At 36.6% G+C, this 19,735-nt stretch overlaps 4 protein-coding genes and 1 pseudogene across 12 annotated transcripts; 1 reads left to right on the top strand and 4 right to left on the bottom strand.

The window, feature by feature from the left end:
* Positions 1–22: 22 nt before the first annotated feature.
* LOC133839955 (serine protease inhibitor 42Dd-like) lies at positions 23–1,222 on the bottom strand (annotated as a pseudogene).
* Positions 1,223–1,386: 164 nt separating this feature from the next.
* Positions 1,387–3,227, bottom strand: LOC133844447 (serine protease inhibitor 42Dd-like). Its single transcript, XM_062278447.1, has 4 exons — positions 3,106–3,227; positions 1,906–2,837; positions 1,704–1,845; positions 1,387–1,622 (listed from the first exon to the last, which is right to left on the bottom strand). Exons 1-4 carry the CDS (start codon positions 3,158–3,160, stop codon positions 1,498–1,500), a joined length of 1,254 nt encoding a protein of 417 aa, XP_062134431.1. The 5' UTR covers positions 3,161–3,227; the 3' UTR covers positions 1,387–1,497.
* Positions 3,228–5,410: 2,183 nt separating this feature from the next.
* Positions 5,411–7,342, bottom strand: LOC133844319 (serine protease inhibitor 42Dd-like). Its single transcript, XM_062278246.1, has 4 exons — positions 7,235–7,342; positions 6,018–6,937; positions 5,816–5,957; positions 5,411–5,696 (listed from the first exon to the last, which is right to left on the bottom strand). Exons 1-4 carry the CDS (start codon positions 7,257–7,259, stop codon positions 5,551–5,553), a joined length of 1,233 nt encoding a protein of 410 aa, XP_062134230.1. The 5' UTR covers positions 7,260–7,342; the 3' UTR covers positions 5,411–5,550.
* A 1,030-nt stretch (positions 7,343–8,372) lies between these two features.
* LOC133842553 (alaserpin-like) lies at positions 8,373–12,234 on the bottom strand. Of its 6 annotated transcripts, none has more exons than XM_062275698.1 (4): positions 12,096–12,234; positions 10,638–11,599; positions 10,435–10,576; positions 8,373–8,509 (listed from the first exon to the last, which is right to left on the bottom strand). In XM_062275698.1, the coding sequence occupies exons 1-4, from the start codon at positions 12,118–12,120 to the stop codon at positions 8,388–8,390; spliced, it is 1,251 nt and encodes a 416-aa protein (XP_062131682.1). In that variant the 5' UTR covers positions 12,121–12,234; the 3' UTR covers positions 8,373–8,387. The 6 variants fall into 6 exon arrangements, with proteins under 6 accessions (XP_062131682.1, XP_062131680.1, XP_062131679.1 ...); XM_062275696.1 differs by lacking the exon at positions 8,373–8,509 and adding an exon at positions 8,550–8,763 and having other exon boundaries at positions 12,096–12,233; XM_062275695.1 differs by lacking the exon at positions 8,373–8,509 and adding an exon at positions 8,881–9,462.
* Positions 12,235–12,732: 498 nt separating this feature from the next.
* Positions 12,733–14,808, top strand: LOC133843791 (serine protease inhibitor 42Dd-like). 4 transcript variants are annotated; one of them, XM_062277484.1, is made up of 4 exons: positions 12,733–12,766; positions 13,312–14,207; positions 14,276–14,417; positions 14,477–14,808. In XM_062277484.1, the coding sequence occupies exons 2-4, from the start codon at positions 13,341–13,343 to the stop codon at positions 14,695–14,697; spliced, it is 1,230 nt and encodes a 409-aa protein (XP_062133468.1). In that variant the 5' UTR covers positions 12,733–12,766; positions 13,312–13,340; the 3' UTR covers positions 14,698–14,808. The 4 variants fall into 4 exon arrangements, with proteins under 4 accessions (XP_062133468.1, XP_062133470.1, XP_062133469.1 ...); XM_062277486.1 differs by lacking the exon at positions 12,733–12,766 and adding an exon at positions 12,796–12,885; XM_062277485.1 differs by lacking the exon at positions 12,733–12,766 and adding an exon at positions 13,062–13,209.
* The last annotated feature ends 4,927 nt before the right edge of the window (positions 14,809–19,735 follow it).

The following is a 19,735-nucleotide window of genomic DNA, read 5'->3' on the forward strand; positions in this document are numbered from 1 at the left end:
AAAAACAGAAAACAATATGCAACTTCAGCATATAACACGCGAATGATGTGCTATTACATATGTATATACAAACAAAATTTTTTAACTTACATGTGGCTGCAGCTGCCTCAGTGCCCCTTTCATTCACGTCGATAACAGCCTTGTGAATAACTTTCGACACTTACTATATAACTGCTCTGGACTTGCGATCATTCTGGTAAAATCAGCATTATTCGAGAACATTTCGCACATTCCCAGCTATTGGTAGTTTCACATCAGAATTAGTTATATTAATTGTTAGTAGAAGTCTTGAAATTAAATATACCTGCTCAAAAGTTTTTGTCAACTCCACCTCGTATTCGGACTTGAGCTTTGGCAGCTTGACAATTACGTCGGTCGAGTATAGCTTTTCCGTAATCTGGCTAACCGGAATAATGCGAAGCTTCTTCTCCAGTTGTGTCAAACCTGTCTTTCTATTAGGCAACACGATCAGTAGAGACAAGTCAGAGTCTTTGTAGGGCAATTCCAGTGCAGTGGCATCAAGGTTGTAGAATGTTGCATATCTCAAACGCTTTACCAAGTTCATCATGGGTACATCGATGCTTTTGACAGTGTTCAAAGAGAAAGGTTCATTTCTTGTGTCAATCTGGGATTCTGGGAATTGATGCTCCCAGTTTCCTTTGAAATGTATCGCATTGATCAAAACACATTTCATATCTCCATTAAATGTATTTGATGGAACTATATCTTCTATGAGGTTGTTGGTTCGCAGTGCGACCCAGGAATTAATTTGGTCTGCATCCCTTACATTTTGAGTAAAGTCAATGGGCTCGACAGCAGATAAAAACTTTTTGAAAATTATTGAACTGAACTTATTCCTCAGCTAATAGCCAGCTTTTTTGTAGATCTTGTTGGCAATGTGAACAATGCTACTTTTTTCGTATGCAGCGAGTACTTTGTGGGAACTCTCGGCAATCTGTGCTTCATTATTGGAAATCAGCTCAAGACCGCGATCCAATTGAGTAGCTGTTTTACCTTTGGCACCCATGCGCGCCATAGCTGCACAGGTTTGGATTGAGAAGGGTGAGAAGATGATGTTTTGATTGGAGTTCTGCGCGACTAGTTTGGTGTACACATTGATGGAGAATTTGGCCAAGTGGCGCGAGAAAATACTGGACTGGTCTTGGGCGAAGGGTAGAGGTGCCTGTAATAGGACCAGCATCAGGAGCAGCATGTTTGCCATACGGGCTCAAGTGAGAATTAAGTAAGTAAGTAAATTTATCTATGTCTCAATAGCCACTCAATATGACCCAATTTTGTGCTACTTCTAGTCTTCACTCTTCGGCTGTCTTTAAAGCCGCGGTTTTTCGCTGAATGTTTTTGTTTTCAATTACAATTTTGATTAAATTCATTTTACTAAAATATGTTCAATATATTTAATTTTCAAATTCGTTTAAATGTTATATTAGATGATCTTGTTAACAGTCGCAACAGTAAAGTTTTTATGTATATACCATTTTATTTTGTTGGGTTTACTAGCCTTCCAGCAAATATCACCATATTGTGATCCTTGACAATGTAATAAATAAATGGATGGTTGGCATTAAATCTAGGCTTCAACCTTCTGGTGTCTATACCAATAACTATTAAAATGAGAGAGAGAAAAAATATATAAATTTAAAATCGTTCCTAAAATCCTGAATGGGAAACAAAGCCACACTTACCAGTGGCTGCAGCTGCCTCAGTGCCTATCTCATTCACTTCGATAAAAGCCTTGTGAATGATTTTCGACACTTGCAGTGGTGCTGGGCTTTTGAGCATTCTGCTAAGGTCAGCCCTATTCGTAAATATATCTGTCATTCCCAACTATTTCACATAAAGATTGGTTAAAGTCATTGTTAATATTAGTGTTAAAACTATAGATACCTTCTTGAAGGTCTCTGTCAACTCCAAATCGAACTCGGTTTTGAACTTGGGTAGATGGACAGTCAATTTTCCAAAGCGGAGGGCCTTCGTGATCTGCGAAATCGGAAAGCGGAGAAGTTTCCTCTCCAGCTGTGGCAAACCAGTATTGCTATTAGGCAACACAATCAGTAGAGACAAGTCAGAGTCTTTATAGGGCAATTCCAATGCAGCGGCATCAAGAGCAGGTAGGTTTGCATATTTCAAACGGTTTGACATCGTCATAATGGGTACCCTGATGCTTTTGGCATCGTTCAAATAGAAAGGTTGATTCCTGGTGTTGTTTTCTGGGAATTGATGCACCCAGTTTCCTTTGAAGTGTATTGCATTGATCAATAACAATCGCGTATCCGAAGTTAATATACTGGGTGGAACTATATCTTTTATGAGGTTGTTAGTTCGCAATGCGATCCAGGAATTGATTTGGTCTGCAGCCAAATTTTGGTTTTCAAAGTTTATAGGCTCGACAGCAGACAGAAACTTTTTGGAGACTAGTGAACTAAACTCATCCCTCAGCTGATACCCAGTCTTGATGTAGATCTTGTTGGCAATGTGAAGAATGCTACTTTTTTCGTATGTAGCAAGCACTTCGTGGAAACTATCGGCAATCTGTGCTTCATTATTGGAAATCAGCTCAAGACCGCGATCCAATTGAGCAGCTGTGTTACCTTTGGCCCCCATCCTGGCCATGGCTGCACAGGTTTGGATTGAGAAAGGTGAGAATATGATGTTCTGATTGGCATTATTCGCGACCAGCGTGGTGTACACGTTGGTAGAGAATATGGCCAAACGACGCGAGAATTCGGGTATACCACTCCAATCTGGGCTTGTTATGGCGAAATACAGAGGCGCCTGAAATAGGACCAGCATCAGGAGGAGCATGCTTGTCATACGGGCTGTGCAAGAGAGAATCATATGTATAAATGAGTGTGTGAATTTACCTAAATCTCAATGGCGACTTAAAGCTGCATTTTCTTTTTTCAACTTATTTTTGGTGTTAAAGTTTAGTGGAAATAAAGACAAATTATTTACATAATTTTCCACAACCTTAAACTTATTAAACATTTTGGCTCCTAATATATAATGATATGCGTTATTCTGTTCGATTCTCACTTTTATTATAGTAATTTGCCATTTGTAATTCGCTTTTTCGGATTTACTTACCACCGATTTGCGGAAGTTTGTGGAGAAAACTGAAGTTTCTTTTTACCAACGCCATCACGCCTAACTTCAAACAATCAAGTTGCAAGTGCAAAATTAACTTTGCGTAGAAAGTGAATAATACGAGTATTTATAGTAATTGTCAATGTTGTTTTGGTAATTAGTGATTTTTAACGGAATTAGACTCGCTATTTTCGATCGAAGGATTATTTTCGCTATATTACTAATACATTTGTGTGAAAGTACATTTATAAAGGAAATAGGTATACATATAAATTTTCTTGATCAGCTTTATAAGGTGATATGTTATATAATTGAAGTGTGGACAATTAAATAAAATGTGATATTTGTAAATTTTGTAGCATTATAAAATATTAATTTATGAACTTCACAAGTGTGTTTAAAAAGTAAATATTTTACAGCGCAGTCTCTTTCTCTTATACTCTCTGAGCTCTAGGTGTTCGATCAGATGAAGAGACTCATTTACGCAAAATATTCCAGATGGTCAGCCAAAGCAACTAGGAACGTATTGCAGAAGACCTTTTTGGCATACAAAAGTAGTTCTAATATAATTTAAAAAATTTGTATCTGATCGCAACTGTAGTTATTATACTTTAGAAAATTCTTTTCTTATCTTATCTTATCTTATCTTTTATAGTTTCTGAGATTCAGTGTTTCATATAAACGGGCGGACAGACTGTCTGACGGACATGGCTATATCGACTCGGCTGTTGATGCTGTTCAAGAATGGTGTCGAAACTGATTTCTGATTGTATGTAACAGCCACAAAGTTATATAATTATACCCTGTGGGTAGCGTAAATTCATATATATTATTATATAAATGTGAGAATTTTTTATTTGTCAATGCTGTTCTAGTCACCATTAAATTTGAATAGGAATTAGAAATATTTGTACTTACACATGTTTATACCCGCTACCCATAGGGTAGAAGGGTATTATAACTTTGTGCCGGCAGGAAATGTATGTAACAGGTAGAACGAGGCATCTCCGACCCTATAAAGTATATATATTCTTGATCAGCGTCAACAGCCGAGACGATATAGCCATGTCCGTCTGTCCGTCTGTGTGTCTGTCCGTCTGTCCGTATGAACACCTAGTTCTCAGAGACTATAAGAGATAGAGCTATAGATAGATATAGATAGATTATAGATAGATAAAAATTGTGGAAGTTATTAAAGAAATAATTTTGTATGGGCAAAAACGACTACTTACTAGGACTCTTAGTTGCTTTGTGCTGTATCGATATACCAAACATACCATTTGGTATATTTTTAGTATTTTTAGTATTTTCGGTATATTTTGAAAATAATACCAATATTTTGGCCTTATTAAAAATGGGTAGCGGGTATCTCACAGTCGAGCACACTCGACTGTAACTTTCTTACTTGTTTTTGTATAAGTTAGTACATTTAAAGGACGGGAACAAATTTGATAAAAAACAAGTAAGAAAGATACAGTCGAGTGTGCTCGACTGTGAGATACCCGCTACCCATTTTTAATAAAGGCAAAATATTGCGGTATTATTTTCAAAATTTACCGAAAATACTTAAAAATACTAAAAGTATACCAAATGGTATGTTTGGTATATCTATATAGTACACCATTCAAAATATACCATAGACGGCACAGTGGACCAGATTATCGGCCAAAGCAACTAAGAGCCCTAGTGAGTAGTCGTTTTTGCCCATACAAAAGTATTTCTTTAATAACTCCCACAATTTTTATCTGATCGCAACCAAATCAGGAATCATAACTACTATAGTAATTATTGTATATACCAAATTTAAAATTTTAAAATTTCTCTTGTTATTTTTTTAAATTGCGGGGGCGGAAGTGGACATGGCAAAAATTTGAAACAAACTTGATCTGCGTGCAAACATAACAAATACTGTTGAAAAAAATTATAGCTCTATATTTTATAGTCTCTGAGATCCAGTGTTTCATATGGACGGACGGACAGACGGGCAGACAGACATGGCTAGATCGTCTCGGCTGTTGACGCTAATCAAGAATATACATATGTATATACTTTATGGGGTCGGAGATGCCTCCTTCTACCTGTTCCATACATTTCCTGCCGGCACAAAGTTATAATACCCTTCTACCCTATGGGTATAAAAACCGTTGTGATTACATTTTCATTTTAATCATACATACATAATTTCAATTTCACAATGCATTTAGAGCGAGTAAAATTAAATTTATTTGGTACTGGATTGTGTAAGAAAAATACTGTATCTAGATATTTTTATTTGTTTCAACTTGATCAATTTTTATTTTTATTTTTTTTTTATTTATTTGTGTTTTCTTTATTTTATACTTTTTAATTTATTGTTAATGTTTAAATGCCTGAAATTGTATTGAAGACATTAAAATTGCGTTTATTAAGATTACTTGGGCTAAGAATAATAAATTCAATTTTAATTTAAGGTTTAAGTAACTTCCCAGCAAAAAGTACAACACCCTGATTATTGATGATATAGTAGTTAAATGGGTGGTTTGCATAGAATTGTATCTGCTGAGCGGCATGTAAGATCATCGGTATGAAAGCTCTGAAATCGATTTTATTTGCTGTTAAAATAAAAGACAGAAACAAAAAACAAATGGTTATATAAGTATAAAATGTATATTTAAAGGATGCTGGGAAAAGAGTGCAATTAAAAATAAGGAAACAAAACCTTTGGACTTACCGTTGGACGCAGTGGCTTGGACACCCCTCTCATTTACGTCTATAAAAGCCCTGTGAATGAATTTCGAGACTTTTAAGCCATGTTGACTTTTGATCATTCTGCTAAAGTCAGCATTATTCGAAAACATGTTTGTCATTCCCAGCTATTTCACATAAATATCAGTTAATCTCATTGTTAGTAGAAGTGCTAATAATTAATATACCTGCTTAAATGATTCTGACAACTCCACCTTGAATTCGGCCTTGAACTTCGGCAGTTTGACAATCACTTCTTCAGAGTTGAGTGCTCTCGTGATCTGGGAAAGCGGAGTGCTGCGAAGTTTCTTCTCCAGTTGTGGCAAACCATTATTGCTATTAGGCAACACGATCAGCATGGACAAGTCCGAGTTGTTGTAGGGCAATTCCAATGCAGTGGCATCAAGATCACGTAGTTCAGCATATCTCAAACGCTCCCTCAAATTCATCATAGGTACTTTAATGCTTTTGGCATTATTCAAATAGAAAGGTTCTTTTCTGGTCTTCTTTGGGAATTCATGCACCCAGATTCCTTTAAAGTGTACCGCATTAATTAACACTATTTGCGTATTATTATCTAATTCACTCGGTGGAACTAGATCTCTTATGAGGTTGTTGGTTCGTTGTTCCACCCAGGAATTAATTTTGCCTGCAGCCCTTATATTTTTGGTAAAGTCTATGGGCTCGGCAGCGGATAGAAACTGTTTGGAGATTATTGAATTGAACTCATCCCTCAGATGATAGCCATCTTTAATGTAGATCTTGCTTTCAATATGAATATAACTACTTTTGTCGTATGCAGTTAGTACTTTGTGGAAACTATCGGCAATTTGTGCTTCATTGTTAGAAATCAGTCCAAGCCCGCGATCCAATTGGGCAGCTGTTTCGCCTCTGGCCCCCATCCTGGTCATAGCTGCACAGCTTTGGATAGAGAGGGGAGAGAAGATGATGTTCTGATTGGGGTTCTGCGTTACTAGTTTGGTGTACACATTGGTGGAGAATATTGCCAAGCGATGCGAGAATCCAGAGGAGTTATCTTGGACCTGGGCAGTATGGAGAGGAATCTCCGTAAGCAGCAGCAGCAGCAGGATCGAGTATGTCACACTCACTGTGAAGGGGGAAAAGAAATATTCGACTTGACAATGCACAGTGGTTGCGCCCATAGGCCAAAATTTAAAAAATCCCCATTACCAAAATGTACGATGATAGTTAATATATAGTTGACACTATATCCGTTAGTCTGCTCTGAGCTACTGATCTAGTTCTTGATAGTCTTAATAGAGATTAAGGCTATGTTCAACTTTGGACCACAAGGTAAATATGTGTATCATTTAGGTAATTTATAGGAGATACTTTAAATTGCACAAATTAATATTCTCTTTTTGTTTGCATATCATACGCTTACCACCGTTGTGCGATAGTCGATTCATTTCACTAAATAAATTGCGTTTATATCAAACAGATTGAACCGTTCAGTTAAATACACAAGTTGTCACTAGTCAGACTACAAAAACTGAAAATTTCAAACTAGTTAATGATTTTCTGCTTACTACAGAAATTAAATGGGAATTGGTCACGTTCATTTCGAATTTACGGTTCATTTTCGACATTCCTAAAAAGGTATTGTAAATTCAAAGAGCCGTAACTACTTGGATTTAAGACCAGTTGTGATTTCACTTTTCATTGTAACCAAGTATACTTAATATTATTATACCTGCTATCCATAGTGTACTAGTGTATTATAACTTTGTGACTACAGGAAATGTATGTAACAGGCCGCAGGGGACATATTCGACCCCATAAACTATATACACCACCGAGAATATGGAGCCGTGTCCGTCTGTCTGCCTGTTCGTCTGTCTTTTAGTATGAAATTCTAGTTTTCAGAGTCTACAAGAGATTAAACTATAATTTTTATTTCGTCAGCAGTTGTTATTTTGGCACGTCAAGTTTGCTTTCGATTTTTGGCAACGCCCCTTTCCGTTCTTGAGGCTAGAATTGTGAGTTTTGGTACATATAGTAAATACTGCAAGTGTTTATGATTTAGTTGTCAGATAAAAAGAATAACAATCCAAAAAATTGACAATATGATATATTTTGTATGGTATATTTTGAATGTATGTAGTACCCATCGGAATATTTTAGTATTTTTTGATATATTTTAAGAATGATATCGCACTGTTTTGCTCTTATTAAAAATGGGTATCCGGTATCTCACAGTCAAGTACTTATGACTGTAGCTTTCTTACATGATTAATTCAGTATGTAGATTAAGTAAGTTACCTTGTTTTAAAGTTTTAAGGACTATTGTTTTTAAATAGCTTTGCTACCAATCGCAATTCATATTTGTTTCCGAACATGTTCTTTAGACAGGCCGTTGTTATTTGCGATAATTATTTTCTTCTGGCACTATTTTTGAAAGGCTGTTGCATACAAATTATTGCTCTCTTCCAATTATATATAGTATAAATGAAAAACTCATTTATTAAGAAGTGTATTTCTTTTATTACTTTATTATGTTTCACTTAAGATATTAAGTTGTATCTTTTCTTTTCAAATTAACCCACATGCTTGCCTTGAAAAAGCAGGACATTATTGTGGGACTTTATAAAATAGGCAAACGGATGCCTAGCATAAAAATGTTTGCGACGGAGTCCCATTACTGGCATTATGCGAAAAACTGTGAATAAGTCAATAGTCAATGAGTCAAATATTACGAATTTATGTTTCTAAGATTGCTTTTATTAAAAGATAAATACATGCTTGATTAAATATATGAAAAAGATTCCCTTTAAATTTAAGGTTTAATTAACTTCCCAGCAAAGAGCACAGAGCTCTGCTTATTGATGATGTAGTAGTTAAATGGATGGTCTGCGTAGAATCGATTGGGCTCCTGTGGGAACATGGGCATGCTGCACATTACCATGACCATTGCTGTTAAAATGAGAGTCAGAAACGAAACAAACATTGTTAGATTATACCCTTTGAATATGAGTGAGGTAATCTGTGATTGCAAGTGTATAAAATGTCAAAGGAACAACAAAGATGTAAAAAATGTTTATTTAATATTATAGTCTTCCACATACTTAAAATATGTTCTTAGTAGCTTTTTATTAATGACAAAATATTTAAATATATGCTCTGCTGGTAATGATTGGACTCCTAATCGAGCAAGGACAATTATTTACAAATAATGAAAATAATGCGTGACGAACTGGACGAACAGCAACTGAGACTGAGAGATACTAAAATACTAGAGCATATAAAATACTATATGTTGTGTATATTTTTTATGATTACCCCATTAAGGAAAGTAGATAAATATGTTTTGTGCCGAAATATGTTGTGGATTCTTTGATATATAAATTATTCGTCTTAATGTAAATGTAATTAAATATTATTTTTATTGTAATTTAGAAGCTGCCAATAAATAACTTTTCTTTAATTAGCGTTGACTTTAATTTTAGACAAAATTTTGTTTTCTTTAAATTTAAAATTGTCCACATTGCCTGCCAGCAAACAGCACCGCATTATTCTTATTGATAATGTAATAAGAGAATGGATGTTCAACGAAAAACTCGATGGGCTCCGGTTCAAATGAGATGATCATCATTTCACAAGATACAACCATTGCTGTGTAAATGAGAGACAAAAATAGACACATGACATACACAGATGATTAGAAAATGTGGCCAATTGGGTTGACGAAAATGTCGGATAATAAAATAAAATATTTACAATTAAATTCAATGAAAAATATGATGGTAAACAATTAGTAAGCAGAGAACTCTTAATTAAGTGTTTGACCCAGTACAATTAAAGAAAGAGCACTTAATATATTGAAGTTTACGAGGTAAGTCTACATTTTGTGTTACAAGTGGAATAAAACGATAGATTTAAAATTGAAGGTGTTTTTATTTAGTGGAATGATGATATGTTACACAAACTAATTACAGCCTCGTTGATAGGATAAACGGTAAATGATAAGCATTTTAGAATTGTTCTATTTTGCCAGCAAAAACATTTAGTGCCTGCTTATTGACAATATAATAAATAAATGGTTGGTTCGCATAGAACAACTTGGGCTTTGCCTCGTGTTGAAGAGATCTAGCGCGATTCATGAACATGGCTGTACAAATGGAAATTATTAATTAATAAATACCTGAATCTAGGTGGAATTTAAACAGGAAATGATTTATTGAACAATATGAAATAACGACCAAAACTACCACGATGGAATAAGTTCTCAGATATGTTATGCAATTTTCAAGTTAAATTTATTGATCTACATAAGAACTCGCACATTAAACTGGGTGTAATAAATAATTATTTTTATTTGCTAGGCGATGACTCAAGTTGCACAACAGTGCCCAAGAACAAGGGCAGACTTTGCTGATGGGCCAGTATATAGATGAATGGATGATCTACATTAAATTCGATGGGTTCCACGAGCGATATGATGCACGATTTGGCGCATACTTCTATGTCTACCAAATGAGAACAGATATGAAGAACATAGTGAACACAGAAAAAAAGACATGCTCAACGCCTCAACATACATCACAGATATGAAATCCAATATAGAAACAAAATCTTTAAACTTACCGGTGGCTGCAGCTGCCTCAGTGCCCTTCTCATTCACATCGATAAAGGCCTTGTGAATGATTTTTGATACCTTCAACGCCTCAGGATTCTGGAGCATTTTGCTGAAGTCCGCATCATTCGAGAACAAATGCGTCATGCCCAACTATTGATAATTCCAAAGATTGATTAGTTGAGTTCATGATTTGAATTAATAGTAAGCTTACCTGCTTGAAGGTCTCTGTCAACTCTATCTCAAACTCAGACTTGAACTTCGGCAGTTTGACAATCACATCGGTCGAGTAGAGTGCTCCCGTGATCTGGGAGAGCGGAGTGCTGCGAAGTTTCTCCTCCAGTTGTGATAGACCAGTTTTGCTATTCGGCAACACGATCAGCATGGACAAGTCCGAGTCTTTGTAGGGCAATTCCAGTGCAGTGGCATCCAGATCACCTAGGTTCGCATATCGGAAACGTTTCTTCAAGTTCATCATGGGAACTTCAATGCTATCAGCGTCGTTCAAATGGAAAGGTTCATTGTGGGTCATATGCTCTGGGAATTGATGCACCCAATTTCCCTTGAAGTGTATAGCATTGATCAGCACCAACCGCGAGTCTTGACCCAATGCACTTGGAGATACCAGATTTTTGATGAGATTGTTGGTGCGCTGTTCCACCCAGGAGTTAATTTTGCCTGCAGCCTCAACATTTTTGGAGAAGTCTACGGGTTCTACAGCGGATAGAAATTGTTTGGAGATCAGTGAACTGAATTCATCCTTGAGTTGGAAACCAGTCATGATATAGATCTTGTTGGCAATATGCAGAATGCTACTGTTCTCGTAATCTGCGAGCACATTGTGGAAACTCTCAGCAATCTGTGCTTCATTGTTCGAAATCAGTCCAAGGCCGCGATCCAATTGGGCAGCTGTTTCGCCTACGGCTCCCAGGCGGGCCATGGCTGCACAGGTTTGGATTGAGAAGGGTGAGAAGATGATGTTCTGATTGGGTTTCTGCGTGATCAGTTTGTTGTACACATTGATCGAGAATGTGGCCAAGCGGCGCGAGAACTCGGCCACAGTGTTGCTATCGGAGCTAGCCATACTGTTTCTGGATTGGTGATGGACGTGGATTTGGGCGTAGTTCAGAGGTGGCTGTAAAATCAGCAGTAGTAGCAGCGAGTGTGTCACACAAACTGTGAAGGAGAAAAATAAACATTTGAGTAAACTATGCGGGGCGTAATGAATGAGGGTACGATTTAATTAATTATTGTAATTCCCAAGGGCTGAGTCATCATCTATATAGTTTCTGTTTTTTTACTCACGAATTAATACTGATTTCGTTTGAAGTAGATTTACAATCGGTGCTTGGGTCGCTCTAATGCTTTCTGTGGTTTTGTTTTTATTTATATTTGGTTTCTGATATCTGTTTGTCTTCGCGTCGAGTTGATGACTGAATGCTCGCGGTCTTTTCACAGTCGCTTTTTACTTGCTCATTCACACGCAAACCCACATACTTAAATAGACGAGCGAATATATATGTGTACATCCACATAACAATAGCTTTGACCTCTTAATTAATTTCACTTCTCTTAAAAGCACAAATTCTCTTTTGTTTCGTTCGCTCTTTTGGTTGAATTCGTTTACACTCTCGCTTGCTGAGTTCTTATCAGTTGTTGTTAAATTGCTTACCACTAATTTGCAAAAGTCGCTGCATTTTACGAAACAATTTGCCTTTTTATCAGAAAGAAGCAATAACTTATTTAACTCAATCCTCCGCTTAAACAAATATACGAGTGGTTTAGACAGAAGCACGAATCAGACTGTCTGAAAACAAATGAATAATCCTCATGTGTAGATGTCGTTGGTCTTATCTATGAATTTCAGTGAATATTGTTGTTTTGTGAATTTTCTATACATACGTAAATAAGTAAATATATAAGACAAACTGAGCTGATAATTTTTATAGACATTCGAAAACAAACTCGATTTCATTTTGGTGTAGTTCCCAAATTGTTGATAATGTATTAATAACACATTGTATTTTATGTGGAGTAACGAAAATAATTGTTGAGTTAAACTAACTAATATATAATATTGATGGCCTACTTTCGATTTGCACTTAATCGAACTTAGATTAGAGTTTCAATCGCAATAATGCATTTGCAAAACAATTGATATTACTCTTTCTTTTTAACAGTATTCAATGAGCGTAGACTATACAGTACAACATAAAATTTCAGCCAGGCGGTCTGCTCTTTACAATCTTGTTCTTTATTATCTTATCTTGCGAAATATTTCTGACAATGCTTCTAGGCTGATTCACCGCGTACTTAGTCAGTTCTATATATTCACTTTAAACGGTTAGTTCTGTTATAGCTTTTGTCCACTGCTGCCAATAAAGTGGCTTAATTCTCTTGTGTTATTCAAAACAAATTTTTGAAACGTACTTCCCCTTACTTCCTGCTCAGATATGTGCTGTGTAAATATATATTTCAGTTTTAATTGAATGTTGACAGAGCTAGCAATAGGAATTGAGTATCTTATCAGTTGGAATTTCAAGTGTTGTGAATACCCAAATTAATTAAATGTAAATAATATATATAATGAAATTGAAATAAGTATTTTATTTGGAATTCGTAACAAAAATAGTGCAGAGATGTTAAATCTGTTTCAAACATATTCCAAATATAAACTAATTAAGACAACATTTTATTGCCACAAAAAAAAAAAATAATAGATATGATATACCTTTGGTATAGATATGTTTCTTATCGTAAGTGGGTCGAACGTATGATAACTTAAGGTAATCAACAAAGTGAAAAATTCTATGAAGGGAACTTAACAAATTAAATATAAACAAAGTAGTTCGGTTACGGATATGAAATAAATACTTCATTTTCGACAGTTCTAGTGCTGTGCTGAAACATAATCGAGATGAAGGAAAGCTTTAATGAATTTGCAAATGATGTGTTCGACGCATTGGTAGCTGGCAAAAATGCCGGCGGAAATCTAGACTCTTCCTCGAATGTTATAATCTCACCCCTTTCGATACAATCATCCCTGCTTTATGCGTTAATGGGCGCTGATGGAGATACAGCCGCTGAATTGCGGAATGGACTAAAGCTCGAATCTGACGATCGACAGCAAATCGCCAAGGAATTTCAAGAGTTTTGGAAGAAGAATTGTATTTATGGTGACAAATTGACATTGCGATCTGTGAATCGTCTTTTTGTAAATCAAACGCAAACATTGAAGACTGATTTCAAAAAACTCGCTGAGGATTATTTCTTATCAGAGCCCGAAACACTGAAGTTTGCCGATGCAGTGCAAGCCACGAAGAGAATTAACGACTTGGTCATGACCGACACTGAGAACAAGATTAACCATCTTCTGTCTCCAGAATGTGTGAATGGCGACACAAGTGCGGTGTTAGTGAATGCTCTATACTTTAAGGGTAAATTCGAGAAGCCATTTACTCCGGAATCAACAATGAGCGATGACTTCTATGTGGACAAGGACAATCGAATTGAGGTGGACATGATGTATCAAGAGGATAAATTCAAATATGCTGATTTGCCTGATCTGGATGCCAGAGCTTGTCAGTTACCCTACGAGGGCTCTAACATATCTTTGCTGATCCTATTGCCCAAACGGACAACTGGTCTACTCGATTTACAACAGAAATTGAAGAGCATCAATTTGTGTGATATTGAACGTCGAATGGCGATAGAAGATGTGGAGATTGCCATGCCCAAGTTTTGTCTAGAGTTTGACTTGGAACTCAAGGAAACTCTAAACGAGGTAAACGTTATTTGAATCACCTGCATTTTGGAAGTCGACATTTTATAATATTCTAATTTATTATTTAGCTTGGCATCTCGAGTCTCTTTGAAGATTCAGCTGATTTGAGCCGCCTTTTCACAACGTCAAGCGGACAGAAGATTTCAGCTGCCAAGCATCGTGGCTACATTTCTGTTAACGAAGCGGGTTCTGAGGCTGCCGCAGCAACATGTAAATATAATCATAAATGCTGACAGACCATTTCCAACAATAATTTACTATTTTATCAGATATGAAAATTGTACCCATGATGTTGAATATGCAGAAGAAAACTTTCAAGGTCGATCATCCATTCCTTTTCTTCATTCGCAACTCCAAAGTCGTCTTTTTCGCCGGTCGCTTTATGGAGCCTCGAAGAAAAACGAATCCAATTGAATACGCGCAGAAGCGATCTCTTACTGATTCTATGATACCAGAAACAAGTCTTAATTCTCCTCGAAACTCATCATAAACTAGATTAATATTCACATATTATATTATAATAATATAATAATAATTATCACATTTGTCATTAATGTTGAATCATTAAATAACATATCTTGGGGGCGTTGCCTGATATTTACATCAAAGATTACAAATCTTTAACATATGATTCCAATATCAATTTCTTTTTTTTTATGATTAGAGGCAAGTTTAACTCAAAGTACTTCCTATATATTCCCCTATAATCTTTTGTAAAGAAAACTTGACAAAATCTTTAACCGCTGAATTCAATTCAAATCTGATTGTTGCTTTTGATTTGTAATTATGATTATATACAATTTTTTACTTTTGGTCATTTTGGAAGGGTTTTTTTTTCGTTATAAAGATAATATTCATTTAATGGTTTTTCGATAAAGCATTATTTAATCTAATCGGCACTCCTATTCATATAATTTTCCATAAGCATTTGACCAACGTGGGTTGTACCGGAAACTTAAAAATGTTCTGTTCTTTTTGAGGTTTTAAAAATAAGAATTTGGCAATATGCATAGCAAAGAAAACAACTTGAATTATGTGTTCCATTATTGAAGTGACTCTATGCTGTTAGGAAATTTTCCATTTCGATGGAATGAAGTCTATTCCCAAGTCATTCAAAAATGTGAAAGCAGCTGGCGCTACGTTGAGTATACGCAATGCTGGCCCTTATCTATTTATAAGTCTGATTTTAAATGCATTTATATTCATTTTGTAAATGAGTTTTTTGTATGCATCCAAAATACGTTCACGGTGGTTTTTTGTTTTTTTGAATATTTGTAAATGTGTCTCGTGAAATGACATCATCGTATGTATAGTTTACATTGCTGAGAGAAAGCCAAGTGGGAGAGAAAAACAAACTGACAACGAGAAGAGAATAAATTATAAAGAGTGCGTTGGAGCGCGAGTAAAAGAGGTGGCTGATTGAATACTCTTTTGTTTTGGTTTCTGTAACAAATGTTGACGTCAGCTCAGAGTGTTTTATTACACAAACTAAGAAATAAATTAAAGCTGACCTTCTGATGTATGCTACTACTATACAACTCTATATGCCACCGCTGGCAATACAAAGTTGGCGTCAAAGCTTTGGCATGCATCAACCTGGGGGTCAAGCGGACTTGGAGGGTGACAATCCCATCATCATTTTGGCAGGCTTCCATTAAGGCCTTCAACGGCTTACGTATGCCTCAAGCTCCAATGCAAAACTGTGAGCCTGGCCGCGGGCAACGACAACGACAACAGCAATGGTTGGCCAGAGTGAGAGAGAGAGAAAGAGAGTTCGACACAGTTCGCACAGCTGCTGTCAAAAGCCGATTGGATTTGGGTCGTAGTCGAAATTGAAAAACGCCAAGCGCATTTATGGACGCTGGCTAATACGACTTGGCCCCGCTTTATTAGTCCTTGCTTCTGACCACCGAGAAAGGATACCATAAAAGCCAGAAATAGCCAAGAGCTCGAACTGCAACAAGCAAGTTCTGAGTGCTATGCTCGAAAAGTGTTGATGTGCTCTACAGTTCGACTTGACTAAGCGGAACGTTGAATATGATTTAATTGATTCTTGCAGTTTGCATAAAACTCAACGCACAAAGTTGTTTGGCAATTTAATTTGCAGTTACTTAAGTGCATTGTGGCACAAACAAAGCCCAAAAAAAGTACAAGAGCTCAAGTGCTTCAGTTTGGCTAAACAGACACAAAGCTAATAAACGTCTGTTGGTTTAGGGCTTTTGTGTGTGGGCTTTTTGGGTTGTGTTATGGGTTTTGGTTAAACCAAGCGGAAGCATATAAATGCCACAGCTCGGTTTCATGCTGTAAAGCATTCAGTGTCAAGTGCAGCTCGTAAATTGCAACCCAAGACATGAGGCAGGAGCAATGGCAACGGCAACAACTCGATGAGTTTTAGCTGGCCAATGCCAACCTGTTTTGTTGGCCCAGAGACAACTAACGTTGTTGCCATCATTTGCCAATGTCCAGTGGAAGAAGCGATAGTTTGGCAATGCCGATGCCATATCGTCAGCACCACGGGGACTGCAACCACTCAAACTCGGACTCGAACACAGAGTCTACACTCACGTGTCCAGGCAACCGGTTGGCAATAAATCAAAGTTACTGTGGCTATCAATCCACGACAAAGGAACAACAAAATAACTACCAGATGCACTAGCGAAATTTGAATGCCAGCGATAAGTGGCATACGGCATAAGACATAGACACACACATACACACATTCGCACACATAGTCAGGGACAAAAATCAACAACTGCGTCGACAATTTGCTGCAATCATCCTTAGCCTCCTCTAAGCTCCTCTTCTGTCTTCCCTTTGGCCATTTCATGTTTCTCTTTTTTCCGGGTTTTTTTTCCCCAGAGTTTGTGAGTAGGCCAAGGCAAGAGCTTGAGTCCAAAAATGTTTATGATGCTGCCAATGTGCAAGTTGTTTTCTGTTGCCTACTTTTAGGTGCGAATGCATTAAACAAACGTCTGTAAATTTAATTTGTTAAGTTTCCGGAATTTGACCAGAGCATTCGCATGGCTGTCATTTATGACGCTGCGACATAATTAAAGTTTATTGTTGTCGAACTGACAAAAGCATCAACAGCAGCAACAGCAACAGCAACAGAAGCAGTAGGAGGCAGCAGCAACAATAAAATCGGAGTCATCAGCAACAGTCAAGTGAAAACAATTAGTGCGGATTTACGCACGTGTAAAACATTTTAATTAAATCCGTTCGCCTTTTGTTTCATTTTCGTTTTATTTGTCATTTCGTGCGATTTTGTTACACTCTTGCCGAAGGACTCGACTTTGCTGCTTGCTACTTGCCGCTCGCTGTGGCATTCCAAACAACACTAATTGGTGGCAACGCGGCCAAAGGGAATACGCATCGGGTTAGCTTGCGTCAAACTTCTGTGCGTTGTCCCGGGCAACGTTTCACGTTTCCGTCAGCAAATTGAAATTGAAATGCCACCACAAACCGCTGCGGCAAACAGCATCGACAGCTTCAATGGAGGCGGAAACGGAAGGAAATGCAATGCCGCCACACGCAACTGCAAATAAGAAATTTCACGGCTCAAGGTAGCGGTAGCAGTCGAGGTAGAAGTACTAGCAGCAACAGTCGCAGCCGTGGAATGCCAATTGCAGGCACTGTACTTTGCATATACACTCACTGACAGTGCCGCAAAAACTTGCCACGCTTCACTGACTATTGCAACAGGCATTGATACAGCTGCCCCTCTTGATTTCCATTTCCCGCTTTTCATCCTATGTCTTCTGCCCAGTGGCACTGTCACTGCCACTGACGACTGACTACTGACGACGACTGACGATTGACGACTGATGACTGACTGACGACTCCTTTGAAATATTTACCCAAATTGGCACACCGCTGTTAGTGCAAGCTGTCAGCTTGGAGTTTCGATTGTTAGACGGCCGTGTGAGCAACCGAAAGTTCGCATAACTTCAAATAAGTTATTAATTTAAGTTTGACTTTGGCTATATTTATCAAAAGAACTTTTTGTTGATGTTGATAAACTACAAATTGAACGCTAACCGAACAGCAAATTATTTCGATAATATTGAAAAGTAAAATAGTGATAGAAAACATCAAAGAAATTATTATTTATGTAATGTTGGTTATATAAAGAATCTTTGACTATTTCATCCTATCCTATATATGGATAATTGATAATAAGTGTTAAAGTATTGTTTGATAAGTCTTAAATAATACTGCTTCCTGCTGACAACTGATTGATGACTGCTGCTGTTTCTTTTCTACTTTTGACGACTGCTGTTCAATTTCTGACAACTGATCTTCGTGACGGATGTCAAACGATATCGTTGGGTCTATCGACTAGCCTCCATCTCTTTTACATTTATATTATATCGCCATCTTACACATTAACTTTACAGATTTCTTTGTTGAATTAATTTAAATGCCAATTTAAAGATAAAATTTAATTTCAGCAATACTCGATATAATTTTGCATTTGATTTCGAAGTAATATTTAAAAACTTAGTAGCAAATATTATATAAATATTTCAATGATTAACTAAATATAAAAACTCGATAATTTAATTTGTAATCGAATTAAGGGTCAGGTTAAAAATTTCTAAAAAATAAAAATATCGCAATGCACTGAAATATTTATTAAAATGAATTCCTCCAATTCTAGATTATTTGATTTTTTATTAAATTAATTCTGTAGCATAGAATTTAAAACAATGTTTATTTATGAAAATATATATTAATTGTGGATATAATGTATCCACATATATGTATGTATGTATATAACATAGTCAGAAAGTATAAATGCATACAGAAAATTCGTTTGCAAGATAAGAATCAAATTTCATTTCACTTCGACGCCCGTTTTATGGAAATGAATCCTTTTTTCTCTTCAATGATCTTTTCAACTATGAATGTCATTTTTATCTCACAGAGTTGAAATTATTCTTGTATTTGAAACGAGACTGTGGTATTGTGTATTTTTTTGGGGTAAAATATCTGCCTAGAAGCAGCATAGTTCACATGACAGTTACAGTTGCAATGTAACCAATGCACAACGAAGCAGACTAGACAGCAACAATATCAGTACCAACAACAGCAACAACAACAACAGCGATAACAACTACAACCGCATGGAGAAATGGAGAAGCAGTAGTTTCCTTCGGCTTTCAGGTGCACATGACAACTTTGGTAATTAAGGAATTATGTCATGCGCACATTTGCGCTTACTTTGTGAGTGTGTCGACTATGTCTATGTCTCTGTATTTGTGTAGTTTTGTATGTGTGTGTGTGTGTAGGTGAGTGGAAAGCATATTTTTGATAGCTTCTGGTAACCATGGAGTTGCTTTGTGTAGATGTGATTTTTTTTTTGAGTGCATATTGCAATTGGCATTTAATTTAAAAAGTTACCTGCAAGCATTTTGCATTTCACAGTGACATTTGTCGCATTTCTTTCCCTCTCTCTTTGTGTGTGATATCCACTCGAAGAACTAACCGACCCGAGCGGAGAAAGAACTTTATGTGACCATGAAATG

The sequence above is a fragment of the Drosophila sulfurigaster genome, chromosome 3 (assembly GCF_023558435.1).
Source record: "Drosophila sulfurigaster albostrigata strain 15112-1811.04 chromosome 3, ASM2355843v2, whole genome shotgun sequence".
Taxonomy (NCBI): Eukaryota; Metazoa; Arthropoda; class Insecta; order Diptera; family Drosophilidae; genus Drosophila; species Drosophila sulfurigaster.